The sequence below is a fragment of the Medicago sativa genome, chromosome 4, assembly GCF_051527215.1.
Source record: "Medicago sativa cultivar Bolivia chromosome 4, Bolivia_mono, whole genome shotgun sequence".
Lineage (NCBI taxonomy): Eukaryota > Viridiplantae > Streptophyta > Magnoliopsida > Fabales > Fabaceae > Medicago > Medicago sativa.
Genome location: NC_140752.1, coordinates 79,800,576 through 79,815,816, shown reverse-complemented (window position 1 = coordinate 79,815,816; position 15,241 = coordinate 79,800,576). Strand labels below are relative to the sequence as shown.

The following is a 15,241-nucleotide window of genomic DNA, read 5'->3' as shown; positions in this document are numbered from 1 at the left end:
AGAGTAAGGTTATCAAGAGTCACTAGGGTGTAATTATTAAGGATGCATGCAACGAGAATTAAACTTTTTTCTCTTCCCGGTGTGGTTAACGGAGATAACATGAAAAGCCAATTTATTGTAATTTTAGAATTACTAGAAGTAGCAGAGTATTAAACAAGGGTATATTTGGAAAAAAAAAATAATTAATGCGTGTTGTAATTTGAAAAGGGGGTTACATTTAGGGACAAAAATAAAATCAAATGGGTGATTACATTAAGGGACGGAGGGAGTAAGAAATAAGACATGAATTTACACAAAGAGAATGTAAGGGATATGAGTGAACGAATATGTTTCATGCGCGACAAATCAACAAATTTATGACATGACAAAATTATGATTATACGACAAAACAATGATGATGTGTCAACAATAAATCTATAACTCTATTTTAATACATTATACAAATAGATTCTATGTTTTTTTACGTTTTATTAAAATTAAAACAAAAAACGTATATATCCATCACTCGGTAGTTTTAATTATTCTTATATAATATTCATCATCATAACCATAATATACAAACACAAAAAGAATCTTAGTGAATTCAAATATTTACATTGACTAGTCCTCAACGTATATAATTGTTCATTTTAAGACCTTATTGCAAGTAGTGTGTAGGCAAATATAATTATGTTAGTTAAAAATATGATTTATTTTTTTTGACAAAAACAAAACGATATTCATTCATTCAAATTGATAGAGTACATCAGATACAAACATCGCTAAAAACGCAAAGGATGAATCTATGAACAAACTCACATCACCCAAGTTAATAGCATACAACGGCAAAATGCCTACAAATAATATGATAAACCCTAAGTCACCGAAATACCCATGCTTCCGGATCTGCAACGTTGACGCCCAAATCATTGGTTGATTTTGTAATTGACTGATGTCGATCTTTCAATAGGAAATAAACGAACACCGCGACAAGACGCGAAAACAAACGCCGCACAAGACGACGAACAACACAACGTCGCACTTAGACGACGAAATCACAAAAAAACACAACAGGAAAAACTTGATATATGTGAAAATCACTTATTTAAATTGAAAGAAAAGGAAAAATATGATTGTTATGGATCTACATTAATATAAGTTGGTCCAAAACGCTTCATTCAGTCAAAAACGTTTGCAACGTTAATATAAGTTGGCCTTTTCGTTAGTTGACCGTTGACTTTGATAAGTGGCCAACCTATTACACATAGGCCATACTACTGAACAATTAAAATAATTATAAAGCAACTTAATATTTTGACATTAAAATTGAATAAAAAAAAAGGAAAAAAACGATATAATATCAGAACTTAGAATTAAGGGTGGATTTTGAAAAGTGTAATTGACTGCGAATGTGAATGGAAGTGTAATAGGAGAAGATTGTTGCGATATGAGACGGAATTGGCGACAAAGTACTCGTTTTCAACAACTGGTATGTTTTCTCACTTCGATTTTTGCGATTTCTCTCTTCGATATCTTGTGAGTTCTTGCGATAGGAGATGAAATCGACGGCGAAGTGTTTCAATAGTTGAGGTAGCTGTGATTTATTGTGTTTTCTTACTTCAATTTCTTGTGTTTTCTCACTTCGATTCCTTGTATGGTTAGTACTTTCGCATAGTTGTGATAGAAGACGAAAGAAAAAGAAAAAATATGTTGTAATGTTGCTGGTATGTTTACTGTTGTGTACATGTTTGTTGTTATGTTTACTGCCTCGAAATGTTCTCTCGCTTGTAGTGTGCGTGCCTTTGTTATAGTTGGTATGTTTGCAAACAATTGGTCTCATTGTTTTGATAGCTTGTTTTTGAAAGAAACACACACTATTTGATGTTACAATTTAATTACTTTGGTGTAGCTTTAATTTATGGTCCCAATGGTCTCCAAAAGGCATGAATTTAGTGTTTGTTTATTAGTCGATGCTATTTTGTTGATGTAGTTGTTCCATTGTTGTTTGTGATATACGTTATTATATGTTTTTCAGTGTTTGTGGTCCTATGTTTGATAGTAATATTCATTGTTTTGTCTGTTATTGGTGATGGAAGGATACTGAGTGTGTATTTCATTATGTGGAGTATTTTAGTGATAAAAAGAAGTTGGAATATGTGGGAAAAGAATCAACTTGGGAATGTGACCCTGACTTGTCTCCGAATTGCCTACAAACAATCACCGTCCTAAATGACAACTTATGTTTTTTTTCCTTCTTCTGATCATTAGAAAACTAATGTGATAATCTGGAAGATGGATACCTTTGGATATGTCAACTCTTGGTCCCGACTTTTCAAAATCAGTTATGACTTCTTCCTATACACTTGGTAATTAATCGTTATTTGTTTTACATTGTTTAATGCAATATACAGTATTTTTCCGTTATACACAAGTCATTGGTTAATGCAATGTAATGTTATTTTATGCAACTCGTGAATTAATGCTATTAATTGCATGTCATTGGTTAATGCAATGTAATTTTATGTCTACATTTTTTTTAATAAGCAGTCATATAGAATTAGTCATACTGTATTTTTTCGAAAACTCTTTTATGTTCCTTCACACTTAATTTTGTGTCATATTTTGGAACATCTTTATATGCTTCATCTCACAATCTCTCTTCCTTGCTAAAGAAATTCTAAAAATCTGCAACTTTATCCAGTTGTTCTATGCTTTCTTGACTTATGATCATTATTTTGTGTCTAATCTCCCTCCAATACACTAAAAGTCTTTTGTTACCATTATCTTCTGATAACAACATATTTCTTTGTCTATCTTCGTGTTGCCTAATCCCAAGGCTCTTGCACTATTTTTTTCCCATTTTTTGCCTAATGCCAGCATCGCCTTTTGAATTTGCCAATTAGCATAATTTTTTCCTCTCTTTGTAGGATGATATTTTATGTTTTCGGTTATGTTTCCTGGTTTATGCACACTGTCCATATGCCAATATAGTGGGGCAAACTATTTGTACACTTAACAATTTCAATGTTAATTTCATTGCAAATTTAAAGTCTACTACTTCTTTTCCCTTGGTAAAGCCACGATCTCAATGTCCCAAAACACCCCCACATGGGATGGGGTTAAGATGACTTTTGGATCTCAACCTCAACCATCCAATGAACAAAAAATCTTAAGATAACAAATATTTCTTATTTTCAAATTGCATTGTCACATATATCTAAACTATATATAAAGAAAATAACATCTTCCAGCTCTTTTGGGCTAACTTTTTCTCTTTCCAAAAATGTCATCAATTTTCAATACAAATAACACATGTAACAAATAGATAAGAATAAAGTTAAATATTAAAAAAAATAACAAACACGGTATGGATATATATATATATATATATATCTGTGTGTGTGTGTGTGTGTGTAGAGGAGGAATCAAATTACACCGCTTAAAAATCATACCAATGTTACTCCGTTCAATATCGTTTTACTCGATGCATATTTTTTAAATTTGACCGTTGAATTGTAAGTTTATATCACATAGATCATTCACGTAAATTTTTACGAAAATCTAAAATTGTTTCATATGTTATTTAGATACATCAATATTAACGGTTTATGTACTTTTATATAACACCGTTAAACTTGTTGTATCTCAATAACATATCAATTGATTTTAGATTTTCATAAAACTTTACGTGAATGATATGTGTGATATAAACTTACAATTCAACGGTCAAATTTAAAAAATATGCATAGAGTAAAACGATATTGAGCGGTGTAACATTTGTGTAACTTTTAAGCGGTGTAATTTGATCCCTCCTCACATATATATATATATATATATATATATATATATATATATATATATATATATATATATATATATATATATATATATATGGGGTTTGCTAACTTACTCCCACCCAAAAACATGAAGGAGTAAGTTAGCAAGCCTACTCCCACTTGCTTTTTACCAAAAACTCAATACTATCTATTTAAATTATGTAATTAGAAAAGGATAATTTTGAAAATTTAGTCTTAATTTATTTTTTTAAATAAAAACATATTTACTTAATATATGTTGTGTACTTCTATTTTTTACGTTGTCGGTGATTGAGTGTTTGTACCCAAGACTAATGGAAATAGGTTAATGAGTTGGCAATAAATTACAAATCAGAATCAATGTTCGAAAGAAACAAATACAAATAGACACAAATAGTGAGATATGATTCGTTATCGCAGTTCATGAGAAGAGACTTGCCCTTTGTCCATAACCGCCAGAGTTGAATTTTCTATTTACATCATTGGCGATTTCTTCAAGTGACATGTTATTATCTGCAGTAAGAATATCCTTAAAGTGTGTCGTGAAGTTAGACCACTCAGTTCCTCCCCAACCCTCTTCAGATTCTTGTGCTCCCTCAAACAACACTACATTCGGGGCACAAAGCTCTCTGAGTCCACCTCCATAACAACAATCAATAATAAGATACACAGAACAATGAGCTGACATGTTATGTAAAACTTTTTTAATAAACTGCACAAGTTACAATTAAACTATGAAATTTAAAAATAAAAAAATGTTTTATTTTATTTATTTTTGATAAAAAGAAACATTTAATGTTGTTAATGTAACAAAATTATTCTAATATTCAACTATTATTTTTATTTCCAATTCTCTCTCTGTTGAGTTTACTTCAATATGTTAACTTTTTTCATTTGTTTAGTGTTTTTTTTATTAACATGTTGAGTGTTTTTGTAATACAACAGTTACGATCGAGAGACGCAGTGTATATTTTATAGAAACTATGCATGTTTCTTGGGGAGAAATTATGTTTTTTTATTGAATATATTTTGACGATATGTAATTTTTAACAAATGATAATGTGTCCTTTAAAAGAAAAATAATAGTAATGTGTATGTCAGTATGTGCATAGTTAAGTGTTTCTCCAGCTTATTAAAAAAAATGAACAAATAACATAAAAAACACTAACAGTGTCCTTGCCAAACAACGTTAAAAAAATAAATGTTTCAAACAAATTATTATTAAGAAAAGCAAATTATAATTATGCACATACACTAAAGTAACGTTTATTAAGGACGATATGAAGTTTATGGTAAATAACAAGTGGGAGTAGGCTTGCTACCTTGCTCCTTCATGTATTTAGGTGGGAGTAAGTTAGCAACCCCCTATATATATTTTTCTGGTTTTTTTTCCTTTATCATTTAAAAAGTGTAACAAATTATATGAGTATGTGTATACTTACTTTTTTATTATGTCAATTATACCCTTAAACAACCTTTTCTATAATAAAGATTGTTGTTGGTGTCATTAAAAAAAAATTAGATTATATTTTTTTGTTATATTGTTGGTATCATTGAAATAGATAATCATGGTTAGTTTGTTTTGTTATAACTTGAAAGCAACAAACATTTAGAGCCTGTTTGGTTGAGTTTAGATTTTCTGTTTTTAAAAATTGTTTTGTAAATCAATTTCAGAAAACTATTTTTGAGAAGATAACTAAATAAAATCTGTTTGGAAATCCAATTTTTCAAAATTGTCTTTGACATGAAAAATTCAACATATTTACAGTGATGCCATTAATGAAGAGTTCATGTTTTCCGCTTGTTTTCAAAACACAGAACAGAGAAAGAAAACACCTAAAAGATGTTTTCGTTTTTAAAAATAGAAAATGAAAATAATTTTTAAAAACTACTCTCTCCGTCCCGGAATATCTGACCCATTTTCTAAAAAAAAGTGTCCCAAAATAACCGAGCCATTTCAATTTTCAATACAACTTTCAACATTCCCAATACAATATAACACTAAATAATACTACTTTTATCATTCCCAATACAATATATTCCACTTTCCCCTTTATTTATACATTTTTCTTAATCTGTGTGAAATGAGTCAAGGGCTCAGATAAATTGGGACGGAGGGAGTAATCAACAAAAACTCATTGTCAAACAAGTTCTTAGTTTTCTACTTTTTAAAAACTAAAATACAGTTTTTAAAAAGCAAATCAAACAGGCCCTTATATTTTTAGTTTTTCCTTCAATTTTTTTATATTTTTAGTTTTAATCAAAATCAAAATTTCATAAAAAAATACCGTTCATAATTTTCAGATGTGAGCGCAATAAAAAGAGCGGAAAGACAAGCACACGAGTGCCCGTCTTTTCGCTAGTTGTTATAAAAAAATGATTTAAATTGTTTATTGTTTAGGTCATTCAATATCAACAAAAATAATATATTTACTTGTTTATTGAGATTGTGACTTATTCATTTTTAACAATAACTATTGGTCAAGTTTGTGTTTTTTTTAATACAATGTGAATCAATCAATATCAATTCTATAATAATAAAAAGTTTCCCTAAAAAAAATTGATCACAAAAGTACAATATCCAAGTTTAATAACTTAACTATACAAGGTTGGCCCAATATCAAGGCATAAGTTCCGCAAATGTAACTTTCTAGATTCCCTTGAATGTCTACAAACAGTTCAAGACTTACATAACCGTAACCTCCCTGCCCCCACTCTTTCACCAATGAATTTTGAATAACAACAAATTCTTTTTTTTTCTTTCTTCCACATCCAACGATTAGGGCACAATGACGACCTTGTTTAAATGCTTTTCGTCGAGATAAAGAATATATCTCGGGGGAAGATGTGTACTTCGTGAGTTTACTGTCATCACATTTGAATGTCCCCACCAGACATCCATATCACCTCAAAACATGTTCGAGACAACAGACTTTCCAGTAACTCTTTGGAAGTTCGAACGGACCAACCACTGTTGCTGCTGCAACAAATACGTTGCCTTTATTGTACCATCTTACGTAGCCATATGAATCTTTCAACGATATCCTTCTTTCTTCGACAAGCTGCAATGTCAAGAATGGCGATTGCACATAATGGAATCTTGGATAAAATTTAGGAGGATCTGCTAGTTCTTTCCGGTTAACTTCTCCTTCAATTTAATAAGGTAACCAATCAATCAAATATTGAGGTGACAACACATGTTTTTCCCCTTAGAAAGGAAGGAAGGAACCGCTCCGACAAGCTGGTGGTGCTCACCGCCCAACAAAAAAACGCACAGACACATAGGATACAAAGATTATGATCTCATATAATAAACACAAAGTTTCTACGAAAACATGGCAATAGAAAAGCTCTACAACTGTGAAAATATGAAAATAGAAACAGAAAATGATACCAAAGTTCTAAGAACTAACAGAGCAACGTAGCTCTAAACCAGAGAGAAATTCTCTCCTAACTGGATCTTAACAAACTTTCTAAATAACTTTGTCAGTCCCCTATCATCTCTTATAAGTATGTGTTATTTTTTGTGATGTTACTTATTACAGATGCTTGTTATAAAACATAGCTTTTTTTTTCTTCTCATGAGAGTCAGACAACTTCTATTTTTTTACGTTTCAATTCTTCCACTCTCCCATTTGTTTGATCAAGAAATATAAAATAAAAACAATAATTTTTTTATAATGGTTTAAAAATGAGAACATATCCTTTTTTCATTAATATTAATATAAAATACAACTACCTCTTTGGTCGCACATGCATGTTACTTTTCTTCGATTCTTCAAATATCTCTTCTTCTCCAACCAAAAAAGTAATATCATTTGCTTCTTCGTGTTACTCTACCCAACACCCTAAAATTCATAAAATATCAATAATAGAAACAATATAATTTTATATGATTTATGTTCTTTATATTACACTACACAAACACACACCTCTAAACCTCGATAGAGTTTACAGTTAGTGCCGCATCCAATAACATCCACCCTATCGCCAAAGATCGCATTGCAGTTCAAATAATTGTGGCTAGAGACAATAATATGAATAAGTTTTACAATAAATTTTTCATGGAAGTCTAACCCTTATTTAAATCCAATACGCCAAAACTCAACTATTGATCATGTCCAAACTACAATTGTGGACACCTCTTCGAGATATAAATATAAAATTTTAATTTTAATTTTAAATTGTTAACAAAGGAACCACGTTTTGAATTTATTCTTTATAACAATTTTAGTTTATTTTGAATATACTCAACAACAATCTACCGTTGACTCTGAGTTAAAGAACGTCGATGCTATATTGCTCACTTTTAATTGTGATCGATTTGAAATTCCTCAAAGTTTAAAACAAAATTGGTTTAACTGTCCAAACAACTTGGATGTAGAGGTTCAAATATCAATTTTATTTTTTGTCTTACTTTTTTACAAATGCAATCGCTTTCCCTTTTGTTTTTAAAACACTCACATTTGTGTAAAAATATCTATTTGCAAATGATACATGTTCATGTCATTCATATTGCTTGCAAAGGTGATATGTTGCTTTCAATCTTCAATCAAATTAAATTTAAATAAAATAATTAAAGTTTGTTCCTATATTAATGATTACACACTGTGTTCAACACGTGAGCGAAGCAATGTAGTTACTTCTTTATTGAAATCTTAGTTCAAAAGTGATACAACTATATTTGAATAATTTGATTTTCCTTTTTTGCAGTTACATATAAGTTTTTATTGTTCTCACAATCGAATTTTTTTCCTTCATTTTTTTTATATTTGATAAGCTACAAGGTGTTGCAAATGTAACACTTCAATTTATGTAGGATTTGGATCAGATTTGACGCGAGTGTGACTATAATGCAAATGAGTCATAAATTGAATGATCTACATATTTTAATTTTTCAACAATGACCTTTTGTCTATTATCTGAGTATTATAGTATGAAGTATTTTAACTTTAATTATCTAAGTTTTTTTTAAAAAAAAAATATATGATAGGTTAATTTTGTTGGATATATAATAGATGCAAAACACATTCACTAAAATAAATAAATACATAATACATAAATAGAATAGGGATAAATTTATAAAATTGTTTATACTTATAACGTCTATAACATTTATTTTCACACTACTTGTTCGACTTAGTATATGAAAAACGAAGAAGATATGCATTCTTGTTAAGATATATCGGTTGTTTATGCATGATACTAGTGTTGTTTTTTGCAATTAAAATGTTTGACTTTGATATATTCAATACATGAATAACTAGGTAAATATGTATTGTTTGCAAGATATATCGATATTTCATGCATGTATTTAATGTTGTGTGTAATTTACATGTTATGAGCATCAGTTTATTTGATTATCTAATAATGTCTACACCTACTTACAAGGCTAACAATGACATGAGACATGGACATATCACTGAGATAATGTATTTGATTCGAATGTTGACAGCTAAAAAATTATTTTAAAACAATCTTTTATTGAACACATTGTTTTTAATGTAGATCCAAGCAAAACCAATTCCTTAACTTTTGAAATAAATGATGTTGTTTGTACTTCGAGAAGTGACAATGAGAAAACTCTTGCTCTTTTAATTCATGCTAGAGAGTATTTATTTAAACTTAATTGTCTTCAAAGTAGTACTTGTTATTATGTTGCAATGTGTATGATATTGTGTATAGTCTATGTTATGTTATATATATGTAACATCGTATGTATTAATTGGAAATCAATTTGATCAATTGGAAACAACAAGTTAATAGAGAACGTGTGTGTTTCAGACGCAGTTAAATATGTCGAGGATGCATTCAATATATTCTTGAATGAGTGTGAAAAAGCAAAGCAAAATGGAGCTCATGGATGTGATATTGTTGATTGTGCTAATACATGTAGTACACTTCCCAATTCCAAAAATTTCTTTCACAAGATGTTGTCTTGTATAACCTGTGATTGGTGAATAATTAACTTTGCACATAATTTATTTATGAAACTAGTGCTTATAATTGGCAATATTGTCAATGAAGCTATCTTGAATAAAAAATTTATAATTTTCACATAATTGACTTGATATTGAAGAAGAAGAAGAATATGAGAAAACTCAAGTATTTGACTCTAGGTTATAAAACCGTTGATTTCACAATTTCGTCTTGTTCTTCTTACTAAAAAGAGTCGAGAGAGATGTTGAAGAAGGAGAGAAAGAAGGGAATTATGAAAATATAAGGTTTCTTTCTACGGCATTTATTCAATGACTATAAGGGTGGAAATAGGCAGAGCTGAGCCAGACTTTGCTTAAAGAGGACTTGCCTAATTGAAAAAAATTAAAGTCTGAGCTTGGCCTATTAGTCTGTCAAAGACTTTTTTTCAAGTTTGGCCTAGCATTTTTAAAAGTCCGATATGACCTATTAGTCTGTCTAAAAGCTGAATTTGTACAAATAATTTTAAATAGAACATTTGACATGTTTACAAAAAAGTAAATAAGCTTGTATAAAAAGAAGCAAATAAGCATATATTTATTAAAAGGCTAATAACTCAATAAAATTTTGTAAAACATGTACATGCATTTTTTTTTCTCAACTTTATAAGTATATATTACATGTATATTCACTAAAATTTTGTAGAGTTTTGTACATCCATTTTGTAGAGACTAACATGCGTGTATTGCATAGATTTAATCTATTGTCTTTTATTTTTATTTCGGATAGGGTTCTTTGCTTTGTAATTTGGAATAAGCTGAGAATGGCAATAGTAAGAGATTAAGAGGGTATTACCCAAAGGTATGTGTACACGTTAGAATTGAAAATGTGAAGGAATACAAAATGTATTAATATAATGGATTATATATAATTGCACATATATGGGCCGGTCTGGTAGGTCTAGAAGACTTTTCTATAAGTCTTAGCTTGACCTCTTTAAATTGACGAGCTTTTAAAAAGCTTAAGCCTAACCTATATAATAAACGAGCTAGGCCAATCCGGGCTTTAAGTAGGCCCTTGACAGACGGCCTGGTTTATTCCCATCTCAAAATGACCAGTACTTTTTTTTTATTTTACAAATGGCTAGTACTGGGCATTATTTACTCGGATTTATCAATTGTAACTTTCAGTTAGAGTTTCTCTTTAGACCCCCAATATCTCTATGGATATTAGGAGGGCCTAAAGAGAAACGTTCACTTTCGATTTATGGGAAGTTACAACCCATTCGTTGCCTTTTGTTTTATTTCTTTAATCTAATTGTAAATTGGCATATTTTAGCGAAATTTTTCTTTTAACGCCTACCAATTGCTCATTAAAAGTTGTGACCATTGGTTGAATGGCGATTAACTATTGTTAGCCAGATAGTTAATTTTCATTCATCACTCTTTAAATTGGTTAAATCATTCTCGTCACATTATGTGTTGGCATAGATACTGGTATGTGGCGGATTTATTTAGGGATTGATAAACTTAGAGTTATAAATAATCATAGTCTTTCTCTTGTTCGGTTGATGTTGGGTGTTTATATTTGATGGACCCACAATTGTACCTTAAACCGTTGTTTTGATGGACCAATGTAGATGAATCATGACTTATGATGGTCTGCTTATGAGCCAGTGACTTAGGGTTACTCGACATTGATGAATTAGACCTTAACTCAATCTACATGATGTTGTTCTATTTTTCTCCGCAACTTTTTACTCAACTACCAAATCTATGAACTCCGGTTGAGTTTAATTTATGGTAACTTTTTTTTTTTTGACACAATAATTTATGGTAACTTATTGGTTTATTTGGAAGTCTAAGAATAATTAAATTTACACTATAACATTGTTATTAAAATTAAATTAGTTTTATTACATGATGAATAAAAAAATAGAAATAAAAGGAAAAGCTGCTTATTAGATGAAGTGTTATGTTCTGTTAAAATCAAAAGACGATTCTTTCAGTCTCTTTCTCTCTATCAACTTTCTAGAGAGAGAAAATCGCAGCCATGTCCTTCACCGTCAACGAAGACCACTTCACCGCCGGCGACGACGACAACTATTCTGGATACGGCGGATTCTCAAGCTACTCCGCCGAAGATGTCCCTGTAGATCACACAACAGCAGCGCCGGAATCTCCGGATGTATTCGGATTCAGCGATCAGGATCCGAGTTACGCTCAGTCTCCCTTCGAACCAGTGCATGTGATGGAAAATGGAAACGGTTATGGTGGTCACGATGACGACGTTTTTGTCTCCGATGGTCCGGTGCTTCCTCCTCCTGCTGAGATGGGGCCGGAGGAAGGTAACGTTCTTAGGGAATGGCGCCGGTGAGTGTTTCAGATTCCTTCTATGCTAGATCTCGTTTGAATCTGCTTAGATCTATGCTAATTTTGCTTTCAATGCTAATTGCTTGATCTTAAAGTTTTCTTTTTTACTTGATGTTTTCTTTTGAATGCTTAGGATTATGAATCAGGGATTAGGAAGTAGAAAGAAGTGAATTGAACTTAGTTTGATTCAAATTTCACTTGAAAATTGAAATAGTTTACTTGAGCCGAAACCAAGTTTTTTTGATGGTTGAGATTTAGTAAACCATATGCTGATTTAGTGAACTCTTGCGTGGTGACGAGCTTTTGAGGGTTAGTTTTATGCTCTGTTGGATTGCAGTTTGGATTTTGTTCGTATTCCATAGTTCGTAGGATCTGTTTTGCATGCTTGTTTATGCGGGTTGAAATAATGGATGAATATGTCTGTGGATCAATTGGGGCGAGATCTTTTGTACATGATTGTCTCTCCGTCTGTTAAACTTAGATCTAGGTAGTGATTTATAGATTAGCAGATGATGATAAAGTTTGATGTGAATTAATAGCATCAAATTGTCTTGAAAACATTTATTGGATTTAATGAGGGCTGATGAACATATGAGAAACATGTAGGGTATGTTTGACAACAATGCAGCGTAGGTTTGAGTAAAGTATATATAGTAAAAAATATAAGGAAGGAAGGGTTCATTTTGCTTCAAATAGACCATTGTGAGTGCTTCTAACGGTTTTCCAAACATATGCATATCGTGTTTTATGTTAATTGTCTATGTTGGAAAAACTTTCGTAATCGTAATGTATACATATGCATATATGCATACTCGTCAAACGTGAATTTTGTATTGTGAGTTAATCCTTGTGTAGTTTTATGATGTTCCTATCTCATTGTTGCAACACGTTACCCTTTATTTCTAGACTTCTAGTTAATTTTTTTCCTTCGAATTTGGTTTCTTTATGTGATGGATCATGGATTTATTTTCGTAGGAAAAGTAGGGATTTATATCCATCGATTAAAAAAGGCTGTAGAGATGTCGATTCCATTACACACACTCTTGACCTCCAATCACATGGTAGAAACTCCAACAATTGCACCACATCTCCCTTTCAACTGAAGCACAACTTTTGCTTATAATTATAAAAATTAAAACAAAATATATGGAATGCAAGTTTAGCAAGAGGTAGATCACAAGTCTCGTGGTTTCAGAAGATCAAAGTAGGATAGATGAAATTAAGATATGTTTGGAGTGTGAATACAATAGTGTCACTCGAGCATAAAGACATGTTTACCACAAAACTATAAGCTCTGCATTGTTGTGTGAAGTGTGAACCGTGTCAGATTGTAAATAGTCAATAAAAAGTAAGTTCAGAATAAGGATGCATCAAATTAATCATTAAAAAGAAAGTTGAAGTAGCTCTCATCGTAGATTTTTTTTCTTCTTCCATCTTAGGTAGTTTAAACTTTAAACATGTGCAAAAAGATTCGTAAAAGCATCAATAACGGTTGAGCAAATGAAGGATAGTCTAATAATTAAAAGTAGAGTAAGGTCAAAGAAAGCAATAGGTATAATTATTAAGAATTTAAATGGTTGATCTTTAAACATGGTGTATGACAAGAAGTTATGGCATCGTTTGATCCTTGTAGTCAATCCCACGTAGTGAGAAAACAATTTTCTGGTTGTCGTTAACCATTAATACAAATACTATTTGTTTGGTCATATGAGGCAAAATTATCCTGAACCTTAAATGTAGGACAAGTATTTGTTTGCAATCCGATCTTTAGAGATTTAAGATCTATTATATGTTTACTGAACTCAGTCGACAATGAAAATGAATTCATTGTGCAGTCAAAATGCTATTCAACTAGACGAGAAGGAGAAAAGGGAAAAAGAAATGAGATTAAAGATTATTGAGGAAGCTGAGGATTACAAAGTGGGTTTCTATGAGAAAAGGAAGCTCAATGTTGAGACAAACAAGGTTCAAAACAGAGAAAGGGAAAAGGTAATATTTACACACCTACATTATCATTACTTTTTACAATGTGATTTTTGTTCCGTTCTTTTAATTTTTAGAGATGAACTATGTTTGTGGAACAGTTATACTTGGCCAATCAAGAGAATTTTCACAAAGAGGCTGACAAAAATTACTGGAAAGCAATTGGGGAGATAATTCCCCGTGAGGTTGCCAACATTGAGAAGAAAAGAGGCAAAAAGGATCAGGATAAGAATCCATCAGTTACTGTCCTCCAAGGCCCAAAGCCAGGCAAACCCACCGACCTTTCTAGGATGCGGCAGATATTGTTAAAGCTGAAACATACGCCACCACTTCACATGATTCCTCCTCCACCTGCACCTGCTAAAGACTCCAAAGGGAAGGACGGAAAAGAAACAGCAACTAAACCAAATGGATCAGCACCTAAACCAAATGGATCAGCACCGGAAGTTGCACCTGAATCACAACCAAAGGATGCTGCCAATAACGGTACTGTAGATTCACCTCAGAAAGAAGCTCCTGCCACCGAGGAGCAGTCTGCTGCATAATTCTGTGTATCATATTTGAGCTCTCAATCTTTCTCTGTTCATTTTTCCCCTGCATTTTTAACCTTTTTTTTGCATGCTTTTAGTTTGTATGGTCTTTTTTTCCGCATTTTATTTCAATCATTAAGGTTTTGTATCAATTAAATCCATTATTGTCTATTATGACCTTGGAAATTCAAATGTTACATGGTTTTATAATACATTCTTTATAAATAATGAAGTGTGATTTTAACTTTTATGATCAAGGGTTTACTACTTCACTTATTCCTGTCAATTGGTTTTTTCTTTCTATGCATAAAAAAAAATTATAGTTCTCTTTCCTTTCCAAGTTTTAAATAAACGTTTTTTCTCAAATTTGTTCTTTTCCATTGTTTTTGGATCGGATTTTGAGTGCTCCTCTTGAATGAAATTTGTTTTTGTCCCAAAATAAAAATTATAGGATGAACTTCACCGCTCTCTCTAACCTATGAAACTGGGCACCATTATTAAGCCTGAGTTTGGAGTACCCTCAAATTGTAGCGAAAGTGCACGTGAGATGAAGCTAACATATGGGGCTTCGGTGGGAGGGGTTTTAGGCGTGTCGTGCCGGCGATTCACAGAGAATTCAAACTCTCTTCCTTAATTGTAATAGCGA

General features: G+C 31.4%; 1 protein-coding gene and 1 long non-coding RNA gene across 3 annotated transcripts; both read left to right on the top strand.

The window, feature by feature from the left end:
* Positions 1 to 1,297: 1,297 nt before the first annotated feature.
* On the top strand, positions 1,298 to 2,496 carry LOC146932394 (uncharacterized). 2 transcript variants are annotated; one of them, XR_015007090.1, is made up of 2 exons: positions 1,298 to 1,468; positions 2,114 to 2,496. It is a non-coding gene; the product is annotated as an uncharacterized LOC146932394 (long non-coding RNA). The 2 variants fall into 2 exon arrangements; XR_015007089.1 differs by having other exon boundaries at positions 2,076 to 2,496.
* A 9,185-nt stretch (positions 2,497 to 11,681) lies between these two features.
* On the top strand, positions 11,682 to 14,845 carry LOC146932393 (clathrin light chain 1-like). The gene is made up of 3 exons (XM_085704047.1): positions 11,682 to 12,082; positions 13,918 to 14,071; positions 14,167 to 14,845. The coding sequence occupies exons 1-3, from the start codon at positions 11,763 to 11,765 to the stop codon at positions 14,608 to 14,610; spliced, it is 918 nt and encodes a 305-aa protein (XP_085560173.1). The 5' UTR covers positions 11,682 to 11,762; the 3' UTR covers positions 14,611 to 14,845.
* Positions 14,846 to 15,241: the final 396 nt, after the last annotated feature.

Excerpts from the sequence above, each read along its gene's own strand:
- LOC146932393 (XM_085704047.1), top strand. The coding sequence starts at position 11,763 with ATGTCCTTCACCGTCAACGAAGACCACTTCACCGCCGGCGACGACGAC. Across the intron at positions 12,083-13,917 it reads GTTCTTAGGGAATGGCGCCG|TCAAAATGCTATTCAACTAG; the intron begins GTGAGTGTTTCA and ends TTCATTGTGCAG. Across the intron at positions 14,072-14,166 it reads AAAACAGAGAAAGGGAAAAG|TTATACTTGGCCAATCAAGA; the intron begins GTAATATTTACA and ends TTTGTGGAACAG.